This window comes from Heloderma suspectum, chromosome 1, assembly GCF_057233095.1.
Source record: "Heloderma suspectum isolate Gila_16-S chromosome 1, 16-S_ref, whole genome shotgun sequence".
Taxonomy (NCBI): Eukaryota; Metazoa; Chordata; class Lepidosauria; order Squamata; family Helodermatidae; genus Heloderma; species Heloderma suspectum.
The window spans coordinates 11376876-11396603 of record NC_139458.1 but is presented as its reverse complement, the minus strand read 5'-3'; the positions used below and the strand labels follow the sequence as shown (position 1 = coordinate 11396603).

The 19728-nt window shown below is 41.9% G+C and overlaps 1 protein-coding gene across 2 annotated transcripts in view; it reads right to left on the bottom strand.

Annotated features, from left to right (window-relative positions):
* Positions 1–19728, bottom strand: part of ARID4A (AT-rich interaction domain 4A) — a 77571-nt gene that overhangs the window by 44693 nt on the left and 13150 nt on the right. For both annotated transcript variants that reach the window (XR_014787976.1, XM_084835691.1), the window contains exons 6-11: positions 15694–15773; positions 15509–15603; positions 13823–13955; positions 7408–7487; positions 4630–4706; positions 242–411 (exon numbers count right to left, since the gene is read on the bottom strand). Coding sequence is in view for 1 of the 2 variants with exons in the window: in XM_084835691.1 (XP_084691817.1) it covers positions 242–411; positions 4630–4706; positions 7408–7487; positions 13823–13955; positions 15509–15603; positions 15694–15773 (635 nt within the window). In the remaining variant the exon portion in view is untranslated. The remainder of the gene's footprint in view (positions 1–241; positions 412–4629; positions 4707–7407; positions 7488–13822; positions 13956–15508; positions 15604–15693; positions 15774–19728) is intronic.

Genomic DNA, 19728 nt, shown 5'->3' with positions numbered 1-19728 from the left:
GTGGGGAACCTGTAGCCCTCCAGATGTTGGACTAGAACTTCCAACAGCCAGAATAGCCAATAGTCAAGGGATTATTGGTGTTGTAGTTCAACAACATCTGGAGGGCCACAGGTTCCCCACCCCTGATCTATAGGCTATGGCTTTTCTTAGTTATTTTCAAGCATGGCATTTGAGGAGGACTGTTATATTTGGGGCATGCTAAGTTACACATTTGTCCAAACCAAAAGCCCACCACACTCACCACTACTTCCTCCTCCTTATGTTCTCCTTTTTCTTCCTCTTCATCATCACTTCCCGCCTCAGCTCCATCTTCTTCATCACTACTGGAGGATTCCAAGATTTCACGCATATCCATCTTCCAATTTGCAGGTATAACTCTCAGACTGAAGAAGGAGCTCGCTTCTTGTAACCCTTCGGAGGAAAACGTCCCGTGCTTACACATTCAAGGTACTAAGAATCAAAACTGTATTATTACCAACTAGCGCTAGCCTTGCTTCTTTGCTAAGCCATCTTAAATTTCAAATTAAGCTCTCAAAATCCAATGTTCAACTGTCAAGCAAGAGGTGACAAAGTAATTCCTGATTTTTAAAACAATAAAGGGGCATTCACAAGTTTGGACTCGATGGCCTTGTAGGCCCCTTCCAACCCTACTATTCTATGATTCTATACTATTCTATGATTCTCCTGATACCAGGTTAATCTGAATGTTGGTTCCTATCTCACAACTATGAATAGTCTAGAACTGCCACTCCACAGATAAGGGTAAATTCTCTAGTATGGTGAAGCTAACTTATAAGGAGTCAGTTTATTGGTTCAGTGAATGGCAGCAATTCTCCAAGGTCACAAATTAGAGGTTGGGATGCAGGTCTTTCCCAGCCTTGCTAACAAGATCCTTTTAACTGCAAATGCTGAAATTGAGCTGGGCTGAAATTGAGACCTTTTGTATGCATAGCATGTGCTCTACCACTGAGCTATGGATCCTCCCACATTAGAATAAACTCTCCATGGATTAAATGCTTTTTGGAAGGGCAGGATTTGCCCCCACCCCTCCTCTCATGCACACACATGTATGGGTACATCACAGAGTTGTAATATTTCCAGAAATTTGGAAGTCATTGGAAAAAAGATGATTTTTCACAGTGTTTTTGTTACTGTTGCAAAACTACACAAATCTGGGGGGAAATGGAAAAATACTTTTTTTTAGTGTTCTTCACAGATCTAAAGTCATTTTATTACTTTAGGAACATAAAAGGTATTATGCCTTAGTTTGCTCATAAGATTATTATGAAAATCAAGAACATTTAAAAGCAAACCCACTTTGGGCACAATTCATATATGGGGATAGGCAGCTGCCTCCAAACCTAACACAGAGCATGGAGGGGATCTTCGCCTCTCCACTCCAGCCACCCTGCATTTGTGGCTAGATGGCTGAATTCAGCTACATAGCCACAGCGCTTTGGGGCAGGAGGCACAGACAGACAAAGCTTAAAAGCATTGTACCAGCCCTTCCGAGGCCCCCGGGAATGCCCCCTTTCCTCCAGTTCCATACTGCTCTTACGAGCTCGGAGCCCGGGATGATCCATGCTGCCTATAAGGCGGCAGAGAGGCAGTTTTCTGGAAGCCAACCTTGGAGTGTGGTCTCCGAAGTCAGTTCCTGAAAATCGAGCAGTTCCTGAAAATCGAACAGTCCTATGGCCGTCCAGTCGCTATCTAGCTGCCATAGGATTGTGCCCTTAGTAAATTTGTAATTATTGTCTGAATAAACTATACTTTTAAATTTAATATACCAAACATATTAATTATATGAGCAAACCAAGTTAAACATAACACATTTTAGGAACCTGAGCAAGTAATCCCTGAAATATCTGAATCATCCAAGAACCCAGAGGCAGCAGGAAGAGCTGGAGGCAGAGGAAGACTGGTGTACAGCATCTGCTCCTGTTTGTGGGGTGGAGTTTAGGGAAATCTAATCTGAAAGAAAAAACTATTGAGAGCTTATTTAGATGGAGAAGACTCTTACTCATTAGGAATGGTATCTAAGCATATTTAATTTAACCGCTTAAAGATTTTTAAATATGGTAAGCAGTATATAAATCAAAATAATTATAATTATAACAACGCAATCTTTAAGCAATCTCAGCCTATTATATGAACAATGCCATATTATTCCCTTTTGTAAATAATTTCCCTTAAACACTTTAATTTTTGTTCATTTTGAAATGTTGCCTCTAAGTGGTAGTGTTAATCCCAGACCTATGCTATAGGAACAAGGCTACTGAGTTTCTTTTAGATATACAGTAGGGGTGGGCAACATGACTGCGGCCCCCACCACCCCTGCTGCCACCCCTGAAATGCTGACATTCAGCGGTGCCATGGCAAAAATATTGGAGTCTTTGTGCTGGAAACTGGCCCCTGGACTGCCCAAACTTGCCCATCCCTGGTATAGAGGGTTTGGCAGCAGTGGTTTTATAGCTGAGGGAGGCAACATTCCTTAATGGTGAGGATGAATTGGGAATTTTATTAAAAACTGGCACTGAGTGCCATAGTCCCAAGCCTGAACTTTTTAAAAGTAATGTACGTGGGGTAACCCACACGTTGTTCCTTTGCATGTGTCAGCAATGACGGAATAATATACGGTGCTTCTCTCATATGCGGGTTTTAGAACTACATTCACTGACTGCTACAGCATCTAACCAGAACAAGTATAGAAATACAGGATTCTACAGAACCCCAACTGTCAAAAATGCAAAATTTCTTCACATATTGTGATACAGTGATTCTCGCTACATATTGATAAACTGAGCATGACTTGGAGCATCCCTGGATGTCTCAGTCAAATATACATTAGATCAATAATTTTAATGAAGAATGGAAGCAATACTTATGCTGGGAATTTTACAAAGAAGATTAAAAAAAAACATTCCCCTGCCCTCATGGCATCAAAATTCCCAGACATTTTACATCTCTAGTCTTCTTATAAAAGTCTTCCTATTAACATAGTTTTCAGAAATCATTTTGCAGGAATAAAGGCCAGGTAACAATATAGGAACATCATATCTTAAACATTTCATTCATCATTCTAAAAGAAAATATTTCATAATCTAGTACCGTTCAATTTTTCTAATTCCTTGGAAAACCCAAAAAAGTTTCAGGCGGGGAGGGGATCAGGAAAACCTGGCTTTTTTCTGATTCCCCCCACCCCACCCCAGGCCTTCACATGTCTAGCACATAACAGTAACTAAATGTGAGAACTGTCTGACAAAGTGGGCTCTGGACCATAAAAGCGTATGCCAAAATAAATGTTAAGTCTTAGAAGTTCCACAAGACTGTGTGCCACTTCAAGGGCTTTTGAGAATGCCCTGTCAATTGTTTCAATATACCAATGTGGCTAGTATGAGGACAAGCCTAGAGATTCACCTCAGCAAAACAAAATTCTATTATTTTTCATTCAGGAGTTTGCTTGTGAGTTTCTGCTTTCCACATATAACATCCATGATGTCCATTCACCCCCAAATTTGGTCATTTGTTACCACTGTATTTGTTAGCAATGCCAGCATAACATTCTATGTACTCATCTACCAGTGCAAGAAGTCTTAACATAAGGACTATTATTATCCAATCATAACATTCTTTATCCTAAAAGTATAATACTCTGACATTGCACATCTAAATACACAGGTCCCCATGACAAACAGGAAGCTGCTTATGGCTTGCTAAGTAAGTTTCCTTTAGAACAGGAGTGGGAAGTAGGTAGATCTCTGATTTGCAGATCCGCAAGGGTTTCTGACTCCCAGTTGGCTAACATTAGCAACAACTAAAAACTTTCCCTCCTTTTTCCACAATGTAATTTAGAACACTTGGGGGGAAATCAGGAGTGGATTTTTGTGTCAAAGGATTTGGGACCGTATCCAATGGTGCACTAGCATAAACCAGTGGTACACATACCCTGTTTTGAAGAAAACCTGCCTCTTTTTTGCTGCCACATTGCCAAATTTTGGCAGTAGATTACCACTGTTTCCATTTTGTGCTACATAAGCACTGAGACACTGTTGGATACTATCACTTGTAAGTTTGGTTCTGGTACCGATCACACTTAATGGGGCTGAGCATGTGCCGAGAGGCATCTGGTTCCTTAATTCTTATCATATATTGGCCTGCCTGAGTCACTCTTTTGCACTTGGCTCTATTTGGTGGATACTAGGGTTCTAGTAAAAAAAAAATAAAGAAACACCTGAAAGCCTGGAGTCTGCCCATCTCTGCTTTAGAAACCCCCCCTACAACATTGACTGCATGACTGTCTTCCTTTCCAGTCATTCCAAGATATCCTTTTCTGTGTCAGTGGTGAGCTGCCATTTTAGTACGTCCAAAATAGGAGTGCAACTGTAGTGTGCACAAAGCTAAATTAGAATCCCTGTGTGCATCTGTAGTTTTGCTTCTAGTGAGCTGGGGAGCAGGTGACAGAGCACAGCACAGGCAGGTCCCCCAAGAACTGTTTGGAACTGATGTGCCTGACCTATTATACTGGCATTAACAATTGCAATTCCACATGTACTATCATTTTAATGAGTATCATAACCATTGCATAACAAATCTGTTTCTTAATCATCTAAACAGTCAAGTGAAGTTTACCTTTTCTAGTAGACAACTCAGATTTTGTAATGTTTAGGATGTCTAATTCTTCAATGTCCTTCCTTGCTACTGAACAACTGTAAAAGAACAGTGTAACTGCATTATGTTTGGCACATTAAAAAGTTGGCTAAATTATCTTTCCCCAAAGAACTTCATTACAAAAAGTATTCCTTCGCTTGCACGCTCATACAAATGTATGCTGTCAATGACAAAATGTGCACAATCCCCACTCCTGATAAAGAGCTAAACAGGTCACTCTAATGCTTAAAGTTTAGTAAGGTTGCCAATCCTGCAGATTATATGTAACATATCAAACTAAAAGGGTAAAATAGAAAGATGCTGAAATAGTTGTTTACAAGTCACCAACTATATAACAGGCAGAGCACCAACTCACATAAATGAAAAGATTCTATCTTTAGACTGAACTGGTTTTGGTTGCCTTATTTGTACAAGAATGTCAGAACAAGTTCTAGTGTACAGGGCACTGGACATGCTCCTGGGTTCAAATTCCTGTTCCACCATGGACTTACTGGATAGGGTTGGCCAAGCTACTACCTCTCAGTCTAAGCTCCCAATCTTTAAGAAGCAACAGTGATCCAACCCACAATCCACATTATTTGCTTGCTAGGATAATGAACTAAGGACCGAAAAGTTCTTAAAGCAACAAAGAAGCATTTATGTTCAAGCACCATTCCTCTATAAAAAGCAGACTTCACCTGAACAAATTCAAATGTGTCAGATTAATCGGAAGTACATGACACACTCCTGCATGGTCCATACACACAGTCACATTTACATTATTTAGGGAGCAATCCTATGGCTGCTAGACAGCAGCTAGACAGCCATAGGATATTGTGTTACCCGGAGAACCGACCTCCCCTCACTTTCGCGCTGCCTCAGAGGCAGCGTGGAACAGCCCCATCTTCCGCGTTCACAAGAGGAGCGCAGAGCAGCTGAAAAGGGGCATGGCTGGGGGCATTCTGGGGCAGGGAGGGCAGAAATGCCTGTACAACACATCCGATGTGTCATACAGCAGCTTCCTTCCCCACTCCATCCTCCCGCGACTAGACAGCCACAATCAGCTGTCTAGCTGAAACTGCAGGGCAGGAAAAGCGCAGAGGGAACCATCCCCTCCATGGATAGGCAGTTGCCTCCGAGTTCCGAGGCGGCCACCTATCTGGATACGATTGCGTCCTTAATGAGTTACAGCAATACCATCGGTCCATCTAACTCAGTACTGCCAACACTGCCTGGCAGGCAGGAGTTCCCCAAGGTCCCAAACAGGAATTTTTCCAGCCGTACCTGGAGAGGCTGGGGATTGAACCTGGGACCTTCTGCATGCAAAGCAGGGGCTCTGCCACTGAGACATGGCCCCTCCCCAAGCTTTAAGCATAAAATGAACTAGAGCTTTAGCTGAACAGTCAGTCGGCCGACAGTTAAGGGCCATTCTTTGTTTTCTAAGGCTATTTTGGGTATGGCGTGCTACCGTTAATAGGGAAAGAAAAACAGAATTGTATAGATGGCCTTTCATTCTAACAAGTGGTAGCTTTGTTTATTGAACTGTAACATATTGCAACACTTTCTCAAAAAGGATCTATATTGACGTTTTGGGTAATAGGTATTTTAAAAAGTCAATTAATTGGTTAAGAAAGGCACATAAGTAATCAATTAAAAATTCTTTAGTTGTTTGACAGTTCATTTACATACATCTCTAAAGAGGATTACATACTTCAATGTATCCCCTCTTTACTTCCTGTTCAGTTCTTATAGCAAGCAGACGCAGAGTTCAGGTACTCAGCCCAGGAGAATGACTGTTCATCTGAAGGCAGCCTCGTCAAGACAAGTGCCCGATTACCAACAGGCAAGTAATGAATTGCTCTGCATATGAAAGTCATCAGCAATGTAACAATCTGACATAACCAAAATCATCAGTTCTTTAAAAAAAAAAGATAAAACACATGTGAAATATCTTGTAATGGTGAGTCTAGGTGTCTAACTGGTTACTTCTCACTGGGAGTCCTTTCTGCATAAGGGGATGAGTGAAGGCTAATGTGGTTTTTTTTTTTAGTAAGCAACAGAACTCTCACATAGTTTTAAGGTAGAAAAAAGGTAAGTAACTGGATTGTATGGTTTAAGTAATTCCAAGCATTACTTCAGTCCTTTCTTTCTGGTGCACATCTATACTGAACAGCTCAAACTTTACAGACTACAAAATGCAAGGCAGCATTCTGTATGAAACCTTAACTTGCAATTGATCGTTCGCGTCAGTAATCGAGTCTTCCAGAAAATTCATGCTCACCTTCAGGAATTAATATCTTATTAAACTGCATCATGATTTTACATGTGTTTAGAATGTGGGGTCATATCCAGCGGTGTCATTCCACTAGCGCACAGCTTCCATTGCTTGCAGAGACCTTGTTTTCACAGTTGTGCAGGTGTCAAATCCAATACTTTGATTCCACTTGCACAAGGGGTTGAACTAGTTGTGACTTCATTGGGCTCGGTGTTACTTGAGCTAGCAGTTCTTGCTGTTCTGCTAGTAGATTCCGCTAGTAGAATGCTGACTTGTAATTTTCTACTACCATAATACTGTAAATAACCCATTGCCTTAATTATGCCGTCCCTACATTAAATGTGGACAATAGGATCATGTAGAGAAGGCTCTGAGATCTGGGGCATTTGTTAATTTCAATTTTAACTGTTCCGTTGATTACATATTTATTTTGCAACACCCCAAGTCTCAGAAATGCACAGGAAGGAAGTCTTAAAAGTACTCACAATTTGGAATCTGCAAAAGATCGAACTAAACATTGGTCCTTTTTCACTGAAATGTCATCACTGCAGCTGGGGGATAAGACCTGAAGATTCAAATAAAACACAACGCACTGAGGATTTTTTATTTTTCCTCCTAAGAAAAGAGAGTCAGCTTGCATAAAAACATTTTTCATCTCTGTTATGGCAACTCCCAGTAGCAGCAGTTAATTCACCAGAAGAAATCAACTCCAAGTAATGACTCTGTGGGGAGAGACATATTTCTCCTTCACTCATAACACTAGAGGTCACCCAATAAAGGTAGCGGTGAGCTTAGGACAGACAAAAGGTACTCCACACTATGAACAATATAACATATGGAATGAACTACCACAAGATGCACTAATTACCAAACGTTTAGCTGGTTTTAACAAAGGATAAGATGAATTCCTGGAGGACAGATCCAGCAATGGCTATTACCCATGATAGCAAAATGTACAGAGAAAGTAGACCTCTGAATACCATATACTGCAGAGAAACTTGGGAAAAGCCACCATGTGCACATCCTAGTTGGCATTTGGCTGGTTACTATCAGAAACAGAATGATGGACTAAATGATCTGATCTGGCAAGGCAATTATGTAGCTGAAGTATTGTGTACCCCCCTTCAAACATGATACAGACAGACAACCTAAAAAGTTACCAATTGGGGCCCAGATCACTGTTAACTTCCATCCCCACAAAAAGAAGCACAGCGATGGAATTCTACATGTATCTACAATGACATCCAAGATCAAACTTGCTCAGGTCTTATAGGCCTCTTCCAACCCCACTATTCTATGATTCTATGAGGTTTGCACTTAAAAGAAGCAATCCTAGTCAGCTCCTCAACCACCAGGCTAAAGATCTTGGGCATAGGTCCAAATAAGTTAACATTATCATACAGCAGCTTTAACCTTGCATGCTCAGATCTTTTTAGGCTGAACAGTGAAGCTCATTCATAGAGTAAAATGTCTATATTTTATTGAGATCGGTCCCCCCCCCCCCACTGTATTATGAGTATGCACCAACATCACATGACAGGGAAGCCCAATCCTACTGTTTTGGGAGACTGGAAGAGTTGTGCTGAGCAGTTCCCAGTCTCAGAAGAGTGACTGCATCTATGTTAAACGTCACTAGGGGCTATAAGTGGAAGCTACTGAATACAGCTGCTTCCTAAAACAGAACACTACTTTTTTTAAGTGTATAAACAAGCTTCCTCCTGATCCCACCCCGAGCTCCTCCTCCTTCCTGCACATTCCTCCACCTAGGAGAATTATGACAAGAAAAACTCCACTCCATAAAGGCCTTTCAGGGATTGCCAATAGAGTTTCTTGCACTGTTCACAATGATCCCTAAATCCTCATGCAATACATATTTAAATATGTACCTACAGATATTTAATGAAGAGACCAGCTACCATTTGACTCCTCCTCTCCCTCAGCCATCACCTAGCAGCAGCCATTTCCACCTGGCTGCAGTAGAGGGAGATACGGGCCTAGAGATGTGAAGGCCCAGAAAAAAACCCAGGAAAATTAAGAAAACCACCATTTTTTTCCTGGGGGCACTGTTTGTTTTGCAAAAAAATTGGAAAAATTTAACAGCTTTGGATTATGAAATATTTTCTTTGAGAATTTAAGACAAAAGTATATATTGTTATCCAGCCTTTATTCCCCCCAAAATGATTTCTAATAACACTTTTATAGAAAGGCTAGAGATGTAAAATGTCTGGAAATAATGAAGCCATGGGGGAAAATATTTTTGATCCTCTCTGTAAGATTCCCAGCAGTTATTTCTTTCATTGCTTATTAAAATTATTGATCTAAAGTATATTTTACTGATAGACATTTATGCTCAGTTCCCCAACATGTGAGAAGAGCCACAATTGTGCATTCTTGATAGTAAATGTGCATTTGACAGTTTGAGTTTTGTTCTACAGAGTCCTGTGTTTCTGATGTTGTAGCAGTCATTTAATGTAGCTCTAAACTATTCAGATAATTACAAATTTACTAAGTTTACTTTTAAAATTTTTAAAATATAATAATTTTAGGAGCAAATTAAGTTATACATAAAGTAACTTTAGTAACAGAAAGGCAGCTTTATGTTCCTAAAGCAGCCCTCCCCAACCTGGTGCCCTCTGGATGTTCTGGACTACAGTGCTCAGCACTCCTGACTATTGGCCATGCTGCCTGAGGCTGATGAGAGCTGAAGTCCAAAATACCTGGGGGACCAGGTTGGGAAAGGCTGTCTTAAACCAATAAAGTGACTTTAGATCTGTAAGGAGTGCTAAAACATAAGTATTGCCTATTTTTCAATTTTTCCAAAATCTCTAATTTTTCTGAAAAAAGGGTGGGGGGAATATTTTTTTTCCCCATGGCCTCAAAATTTCTGGAAGTTTTACATCTCTAGATGGGACAGCCAACACCTGGCTGTGAGACCTGCTGCCATTTGGCCCTTTCCATTTCCTTTCCGGAACTGTTTCTATTCAAACTGGTCATTATAACAACTTCATAACTTTAAGAACTGGTGCTTGAATCTGCTTGTTTTCCTCTTCCCTCCTCATCCCCTTTTCCTTTTGTATTGTGCATTTTAGATTGTAAACCTGCAGGCAGAGCTATCTCATTTTGAATCAGTGTACAGCACTGATTAACTTTCAGATGCTTTATAAATTTTAAAACGCTTTTCATGACAAAAACTGCATAGTGAATTCAACCAGTTAGCATTCTCAACCCCGTTGTCAAACAAATATCCCCTCCATGCAAAAAACAAAACAAAAACACCACATTAGAAATTACGTCATCTCTGATGAATCCTGAAAAAGTCTTGTCCAAAAAAAAAAAAAAAAGGGAAAAAAGGGAAACCTCAGTGCCATGCACCAAGGTTTTACACACTTCTAGAAGAGAAAACACAGCAAATCAAAATAATGGTTTTGTGAAAGATTTGACACAGTCAGTTAGCAACACAGAGTAAGATTTCATCTGAAATACCTTCTCCTGACTTAATTGTGAGCCTTAAAGGTCAATCTAAAGGTGAGTCTTCTAACTCTGTGAAAGGTGCTCAAGCTTGGGTCTTTCCCAAGTCTACAGGAGAAGGAAGTTCCATAATCTGGGGGATGGGGAGGCTTTTTGCCCTTGCGACTAAGCCTGGTGCACAGATGAAATCATGATGGCAGACAAACTGGAGAGGGTTCAGAGGAGGGCAACAAAGATGATCAAGGGACTGTAAACAAAGCCCTATGAGGAGAGACTGAAAGAACTGGGCAAGTTTAGCCTTGAGAAGAGAAGACTGAGGGGAGATATGATAGCGCTCTTCAAGGACTTGAAAAGCTGTCACAGAGAGGAAGGCTAGGATCGCTTCTCGATCTTCGCAGAGTGCCGGACACGGAATAATGGGCTCTAGTGACAGGAAGCCAGATTCCGGCTGAACATCAGGAGAAACTTCCTGATTGCTAGAGCAATACGACAATGGAGCCAATGACCTAGGGAGGTGGTGGGCTCTCCCACACTGCAGGCATTCAAGATGAGGCTGGACAGCCACCTGTCAGGGATGCTTTGAGTTGGATTCCTACATTAAGCAGGGGGTTGGACTCGATGGTCTTATAGAACCCTTCTGACTCTATGATGGAGGGTGCCCCTAGTGGTGCACATGAAGGTAGACAGTCTTAAATCAATGATATTTTTTTAAAAAAATTAAGTGGGATTGTTTTGACAAACTGATCTTCCACTCAAGATTTCTTTAAGAATTCCATTATATTAGGCTCCCCTTAACAATAACCTGATTTAAAATGTAGCCACAATCCCTCTAAACAAAATCCACAATCTTCAGAGTATAGTTTTTAAAAAAATCTGCTTTTCTATTAAAACAAACCTGGACAAAAACGGTGACTTATCATCTGCAAACTATTTAGACTGTCAAGCAAAGTGCATGTATCTCCATCTCCGGGGGGTGGGAGGGGGAGAGCACTATTATGCCCAGTAACCAGCAGTCCTTACTTCTGGAAACTCCTGTGCACTTACATCTTCAAATAAGTGATGTGGTTTAGTGGCCATCTACATGACAACAGGAGGAGAAGCACATCAGGGTATTCACCACATTTTCAGGAAATCAGTTCTGGTCCGTCAGGGACACATGAAGCCAGGCAAGCAGAGTATACTGTACCTAAAACCCCACTTTTCATGGGTCACACAGTGCTTAGGATCAACATACTTCTGGGTCGGGTGGGCAGAGTAGAACTGAATGTTATCAACCTGGCAGGGGCTGCTGAACCAATGAGAGGCTTGTTTCTTGCCCCTGTCCAGGCTCCCCACTGCTACTACATTATTATGAATGGAGAGTAACTAATTTGCAATTCTGAAGGCTAGAAACAGTGCTGTAGCACTTTTATAAATGACAGAAGGCAGGCTAGATAATTGCTCTCCATGAGAGTACCCCATCAGCACAAATAAGCCCCATTCCAGCAAACTGTAACAGTTATAGCTCCCACTCCTTTTTCCACCATTCTGCACACTTTTCCACGAAGAAGCCAAGATCCCAGATTATCCAGTGCAGCACTTGAAGGCTCTCCATGACAGCACCCCACCACCCCAATTTTGCCTCATTCCAGCACACTGTCATGGAGTTATAGCTTCCAAACTGTTTTTACTGCAAGCATCAGAGAAGCAAGTAACACAAGCATCAGAGAAGCATATAATGACGGCTCTCAATGCGGGGAAAGGGAAGCTAGCCACTCTCACTGGCAAAAAGGAAGTGCAGTGTGATTCTGAAGGCTCGAAAGAGCGCAACAGCGCTTTGATAAATTGGAAAGGCAGGCTAGTTACTCTAGCTACTCTCTCCGGTGATAGTAAAGCCAATGGGGAAAATTAGTGAATGGGGGGGCGGCCCCACCCCTTGACCATATCACAGCCAGGTGACAGTGACATGCCCATGAGTTAATGTGGAGGAACATGGCACACTGCAGTAGAACTGTCTGGGAGCAGCTTTAACTGAAAAAAAAAATGGAGTAAAGCGACTTTCAGATAACGTGGCTTTTCAAGACAGAAGCTGCAGGTTGGCAGTGCACTGGCCACACTGTCATGTGCCATGAACAACCTCAAAACACTCCCAATCCACAGGAAATCTCCCATGAAGACAGCCCCCAAGTGTCTACTTCAGCGTATACACAGTCAAACAGAAATCCTTAACATTTCACAGTTGCTCCCCTATCCACACAGACATTAATTCCCTAATGCGAAAGGGCTGGAGTTACCAGCAGTTCTGGAATATGATTCTGGGTAATAAAGCCTATTTGAAAACCAATATGTTTTAATTGTTTTAACAGCCAAGTAGTATACACTGTGGTTCAAGAAATATATAAAATAGATAATGTGGAACAGTCTTCAAGACATGTAAAAGAAACTAGAGTTTTTAGGTGGCTGCAATGTATGTTAGTTCTAGTGAAAAATTTAAAAATTCAATTGCATTTAACATGAAAGCACTCAAGCAACATAGACATGTGCTGACACAGAGAAGCTGCAATTTGTCACACCGAGCTTTGGAGCCGGCAGAAGGAGCATGAGGATTTCTGCCTGGTCCAAAACTCAAGATATTAAGAGGCCTTACCTCCGCCAGAGGAAGAGGTATATCTGCCTGGTCCAAAACTCAAGATATTAAGAGGCCTTACCTCCGCCAGAGGAAGAGGTATATCTGCCTGGTCCAAAACTCAAGATATTAAGAGGCCTTACCTCCGCCAGAGGAAGAGGTATCTCTCACATTGGTTGAGCAGAATGCCCTCAACCCAGGTGAGTGGGTTTGTGAAGCTCTATCTGGGGAATTTTATGAAGTACTTATTTATTTATTAGATTTATTAGCCACCCATCTGGCCAGCTACACAGCCACTCTAGAAAATACTTAGAAAGAATTCATAGAGATCGTTAAATCAGAAACGGAGGAAAGAGCAATAAGCTTACGGCATCAACTCATGGATGATACATAAGACATGGAAACGGGTTCTAGCAGACATAACGATATTTATGTGTACCTAACAGACCTTGGATTAGGAAGCAAACAAAAGTGACAAGATTCACATTCCAGATAGCAGGGCTAGGAGAATCTGTCTTTGTGCCAGAAGGGAGTACACAACAGTTAAAATTCTTGGTAATTTTGAAGATTTAATTGGGAATGTTTTAAAAGCACGTAATATGGTCGTTTTCCTGTTTTCTGAAGTTACAAAACAGCACATCTTTAGACTTGTAGGGGAGGCCTGAGAGACTTTGTTTATTCATTAAATGTTCACCCCACTGTCGTTGAACAAGTACTCAAAGCTAAAATCACATCCAAAAGGTGTTTTGTTCTGATGAGCCCTTCTGCTTTGAAAAGCATTTAATTTTTGTATCCTATTATGAATGCCCTGAATATCTCTTACTCACCAAAGCTGGATACCACTCTTCTTCTTCGGAACTGGATGTCACACTGACAACTTTACCAAGCAATTCATCATTAAGACGTCTCTTATCCTCCTCCTCCTCCTCACTACTTTCTTCTTCTTTTTCATCTTCATTACTAGAGGATTAAGCAAATAGTGATTAGGCAGCCTGAACATGGAGATAACAGCCAAAAGGAGTATACAACCTCATCGTAACCACTATGTCTTGGGCTCATGCCCAAGCTCCTGCTTGGCAACCTCCATGCTTTGCTGAAAATGGTTTAATACAGAGTAGACTACAACCTACCAAAGAAGTTCCAGTGCTAACAAATACAGGTGCTTCTATCAGGAGGTGGTGGGTCTAGAATCAGGTACCCTTGGGCATGTGCACTACTGCCCCATCTGTTGAGCACCTAAGGCTACAATTCTGTGGCTTCACAGGCCTTTGTTCAGTTCTTAGGTTGACGGTCACCCAGGCAGCCCACTGCTCAAGCTCATGTCCTGCCAACTTGTGTCTTTTTCTCCCACTCCCATCTCTCTGGCTCTTCTCTTCACAAACAGCCTCCTGCTCTGAAGACACCATGTCCCTCTTTAGAACAAGGGATGGATGCATCTATCAAGAGCTTAAGAAATAAAAAACCACACACCAAAAATAGCCCAAGTCCTGCACCAACAGAAGCTGAACTCCACAAACCTATAAATTATGCAAATTCTTAAAATGTTACTATTCTTGTGCAAGTTATTCTACTTCTGATAGTCACTGAAAAGCAAGCCGCTTTACAAGGCACTGAAGCCCTGTCCTCTGTTCACTCCTCCTCTGGCTTCTTCCTCCACCACATTTTCAAGCCTCAAATGGCAACAGGGGCTAGAAACGCACTTTATTTTTAAAGCCTCAAGATGCCCAGGGTGCAGAATTCTCCACTTGCATGGAATCCTGGGATACATAAAGACTTGCTTGACCCAAGCTCCTCATGCTTCCTGCCACTGTGCTTCCCAATCTAGAATTTCCGTAGCTCCCTCAAGCAGGGAGATCTCAAACTGTTCCTACAGGAAAAGAGTATTCCATTTCAGAGGAGACTAAGTGAAGTGGCAACAGAAGAAGCCCAATACACTTGAGCTTCCTGTTCCTTCTTCACCTCAAAGCTGCTCATGGACTGTAAACTTTCTGGCCAGGGGCTGTCACCTTCTGACCTAGATCCAAAGAAATCTGAAACTAGTCCTATGCTCCCCTGGAACTGCGAGTGTTTCTCTGTTTTTTGTTGTTCTTTTACACAGCTCCCCCTATGCCGCATGGCAAGTACCTTGAAAATGAGAAATTCAGAAGCAGTTTCTGATGTGACCTGAGGGGAGGCAGGGGGTGGGGTGGGGTGTCTCCTACTGAAAGCACAAAGAAATCCCACTGGGCATGCCTAAAGCAGCCCTCTGGATTCCAGTCCATTTCAATTCATACATGTTATATGATACCATTACCATGAAACAAATATTTACAGCAACAATCTTAAATGGGGAAAAAAACAAGTACATTTCTGCAGCCGTTTTGCTCCTTACAGGGGAGACACACTTACTCCAGTTTCGCCACTGAAGGACAAAACCTGCCTGGCTCACCAATGCAGGAGAAGGAGTAAGGTCCTTAAGTTTGAGAAAAGTCCACTAAGACTGTTAGCAAAATATGGCATCACAGAACACTCACACAGGAAGAGAGGATCTTCTTCCTCGGTTGGATTTCTTCCCAATCACTGGTGTTCCAAAGTGCTCTGGGTTTGTGAGTGGCAGTTGGTCAAGTGTCTAGGAGAGGAAGTAAAAAGACAGTTTGCTAATTTCCCCCCCAAAAAAGTTTTAAAAGCTGTTTTCTAGTTTTAGAGTTAACAGTCCTACCTCACTTTCTGCAAAGTGCCTCTCTCCCTTCAAACACAACGACGTCCTTCTCAACGTCCTCTCATCACCATCATCGAAAACTAAACAAAAAGCCAGACAAAATTATATTAAAAGGAATTTGATTTATTTGTTACATTTATATCCTGCCTTTCCTCCAAGAAGCCCAAGGTAGTATATATGATTGTTCTCCTCCTCTCCATTTTTCCTCACAACAACCCTATGAGGTAGGTTAGGTTGAGAGTCACTGACTGGCCCAAAGTCACCCAGTGAGCTTTATGGCTAAGCGGTGATTAGAACCCAAGTCTCCCATGTCCCAGTCTAACACTCTTAACCACTACACCACACTGGCTCTTATTTGTAAGAGACAACTAAATAGAGAGTGCAAATTCATCAAGTAAGCAGAATTCCTCAGGAGAGTTACATTTCAAGAGAGTTAGAGCCACTAAGACTGCCAAAACATTCTGGCATATGGATTCGAAAGTCATTGTACACCTATGCCATCTCCTACTTTCCCACCACTGAGCAAAGGTTTTTAAAAAGCTTAGGACATTGATAAACATAAGTGCGCATATGAAGATTCAATGTATTTCTGTTAAGAATGGAAGCCCAGGAATAAACTAGGAAATAAGCTTGGGGAATCTCCTTCTCAGGAAAGGATTTAAATATATACACAGCCCTTCAAGACAAAATACTAACTGAATATTTATCTTGAGCTGGGCAGAGAGCCACACTGACATAATTGCAGATGGGGTACATAGGAAACTGACTGTCAAAACATTTTTCTTCATCTGAAGTTCAGGAGTCATCCTCCCTTCGACATCCCCTGGAAATTGTGGCTCTAACCAAAAGGTAAAATATATCTCCCAGATCTTGTACTAAAAATACAGCCACCTCCTTCCAAGCACAGAAATTTCTGTTTAGCAGAAGGCCAGAGACATGAACAGATCTGCCACAGTTCATCTGCAACTTCCAGAAGCAGCTGCCAAGGAGGGGAAAGTGGGAACTGCAAGTCCTAAAGACTCCTACAATATCCAAAGTAAAAGCAACAAAGGTAGAAAGTAATTAAAAGATTGAGCCCCCTGCTTTCTTAGTGTTTCCTTCTAACATTTGGATAACCACCTACTCTTGGTTCACTTATTCAGAATTGGGAAAGAAATAACAGAAAGCACTTCTACTTTCTCAGATGTAGCAGCCCAGGCAATTGGCTTAAAGGTTAAACAAAAACGGAACATATCTCTTGAGCAGCAGACACCTGGGAATCTTCTGCCTGGGATAGAGGAAATGCATCATAGATCTTAAAACTGCACGATCCCTTCAATTTAATTAAGGGAGGCCTCCATTTTTGACAAATGAGGATGTATACAGCTGTAGGTTAGCGTCGTTGATGTTCAAGCCTATGTACACTGAAGTCTTCCAAATCAGAGAGATTAGTAAAATGAAAGATAAGCCAAACAACGCATTAAATCTGCTTTGATCAAACCCTCCAGGAACTACAGTCTACATTTGGCTCTCAAGGCCAGTTTATACACTGAAGTTCTAATCTTGACTATGAGCTAACTGTGCACTGCTAGGTAAATAGCCTTTTCCCCATCTATTATCAAATTAAGTAATTAACTACATTTCTATACCACCCATTAGCTGAAGTGCTCTGGGCAGTTTACAAAACAAATTTAAAACCACAACATAGAACATAGTAAAATACCATTTTAAAAACCATAAGTTTAAAACAGAATAAAACCAGAGGAAGAACCCATATAAAAGCCAGCAGCAGTATGAAGATCTAAAATCACATTAACATTGTTTTTAAAAACAAACAGCTCACCTTGCAAAATAAAAAGTTCTTCTCCTGGCTCCAAAAAGACTACAACAAAGCTGTCAGGCGAGCCTCTTGCTTACTTCAAAAGCTGGGAGGAGGTTGACAGGGGCTCATCTTGTAGCAATCCTCTCTCAGGTGCCCCCCCCCCCCGCAACAAATCCCACCTGCTGCTACAGCATAACAGCCCCATTCTAAGCAGAGTTGGGTGTACTAAAGCCCACTGATATCAATGTGCACAAGCATGTAAAAAGGTAAAGGTGTCCCCAACCAGTCGTGTCCGACTCTAGGGGGTGGTGCTCATCTCCATTTCTAAGCCGAAGAGCCAGCACTGTCCGAAGACGCTTCCGTGGTCATGTGGCCAGCATGACTGAACACCGAGGCGCACGGAACGCTCTTACCTTTCCCGCCAAAGCGGTACCTATTTATCTACTTGCAATTTCTTGCTTTCGAACTGCTAGGTTGGCAGAAGCTGGGACTGAAGACGGGAGCTCACTCCGTCACGCAGCACTCGGGTCTCGAACTGCTGTCCTGCCAAACTTCTGGTCTGCAGTTCAGCGTCTTAACCACTAAGCCACCGTGGCCCCATGCACAAGCATGTAGGCATGATCAACTCTGCAAGATGAAGACTGCTTTCTGAAATCTATAGAGGACTTTGAAATCTTGGAGATATACCAACTTTTCAGGATAACATTTTGTAAATAGTGGCAAGCAACTGTTTTTTCTGCCTTTGGGTGCTATGAGACAAGGAGCCAAAAGATATCCAGAAGCAATATCTCATTGAGCCAACACTTATTCATATAATGGCTTTTATTTAATCTGAAAGCTTGTCCCCTTGTCTCAATTTAGGACAGTAAAGAAATAATATGGGTTTGTAACACTTCATAAGGTGCAATCCTATTGTGTCCTCAGTGATCGGAAGCCCCCGAACCCAGAGGCTTACAATCATCCTTTGCAGGGCAGGAGGAGCAGCAGAGGAGATCTTAACCTCCCTGTCCTCCCGCCCTGCATTTTTTGTCAGATTGGCTTTTTTGCTTATCTGCCTGGGGCACTTCACAGGGGAAGGGAAGGAGGCTGGAGAGGCCTTAGGGCAGCTCATATTCTGGTCTCTCCAGTCTCCTCCCCACTCACTGAAACATCCTCTTTCCCCCTCTCCAAGGCCACTTTTCTGACCTCGGAGGCCAGCCAGTGCAGTTCTTTCCACGCTGGCTCTGAGGGGCCGGGAAGTGGGGGTTGGATCTCCAACTCCCCCTTCCGAGGGTGGAGTTCTGCCTCTGACCTTGGAGAAGGGACTCCAAAGAATCCTATGGCCACTGTCTAGGGGCCATAGGATTGCCCCCTTCATCTCTGAACACATAACTTAATGAAATGGAATGTTTTTGTTATATAAAGTTTATTGATTTTGGTTATGCAGTAGAGTAGAAACATACACATTTGCTAAATTAAGAACACTTGTATGGATGTATAAACACTGCTATTTTCAAAGTCAGCCACACACAGAAAAGGTGATTTGTTACTTGGACAGTTCACACATGCCCAGTACATACAGTTTGTGGGCGAGAGACTGCGTTCCATGCCACAGACACAGAACACAACATGTAGGGCCTGCTCCCATGATGTACCCATCCCTTTGACAGTGAGGACAGGTTGCATGTTTGGACTCCAGGTCAAGTATTATGCCTTGGGGAAAGGCACAGATCATATAAATGAGTGTCATATGTGTAATTCCTTCCACATAGCCATCCTTTTCTTGCTAGCCACAGTGAAAAACTATAGGGCATAATAAACCCATCACAGTTACACAGCATCCAGTCCCCCTACTTAAATACGCTGCAGTAGAGGAAAACAATGCTTTCCAATAGGTATCAAATCCACACTTCTTTTTAAAAGGAAGTTATACTAAGGTATTGAACAGAGCAAGATTGTGGAACAGCAACTTATTTAGAAATATATCACAGAAATAGTGTATTTCCTCAGATTAGATATTCTGCTCCCACCACTCTTATGGGTATTGTAAGGAGGAAGGACAAGCATCTGGCTCCTGAATCCTTTTTTAAAACCACACTTCCATCGTATCACCTCCCACTCTTTTTCCCCAGCTAAGTATCCCTTGCTGTTTTAAATCTCCTTTCTTTTTAATCTACTTCACATGCAGCCTACTTCAAATTAAAGCCTCCCTGAGCATGACCTTTTCAATGCATTTCTTAAAGTGTAAATTGTCA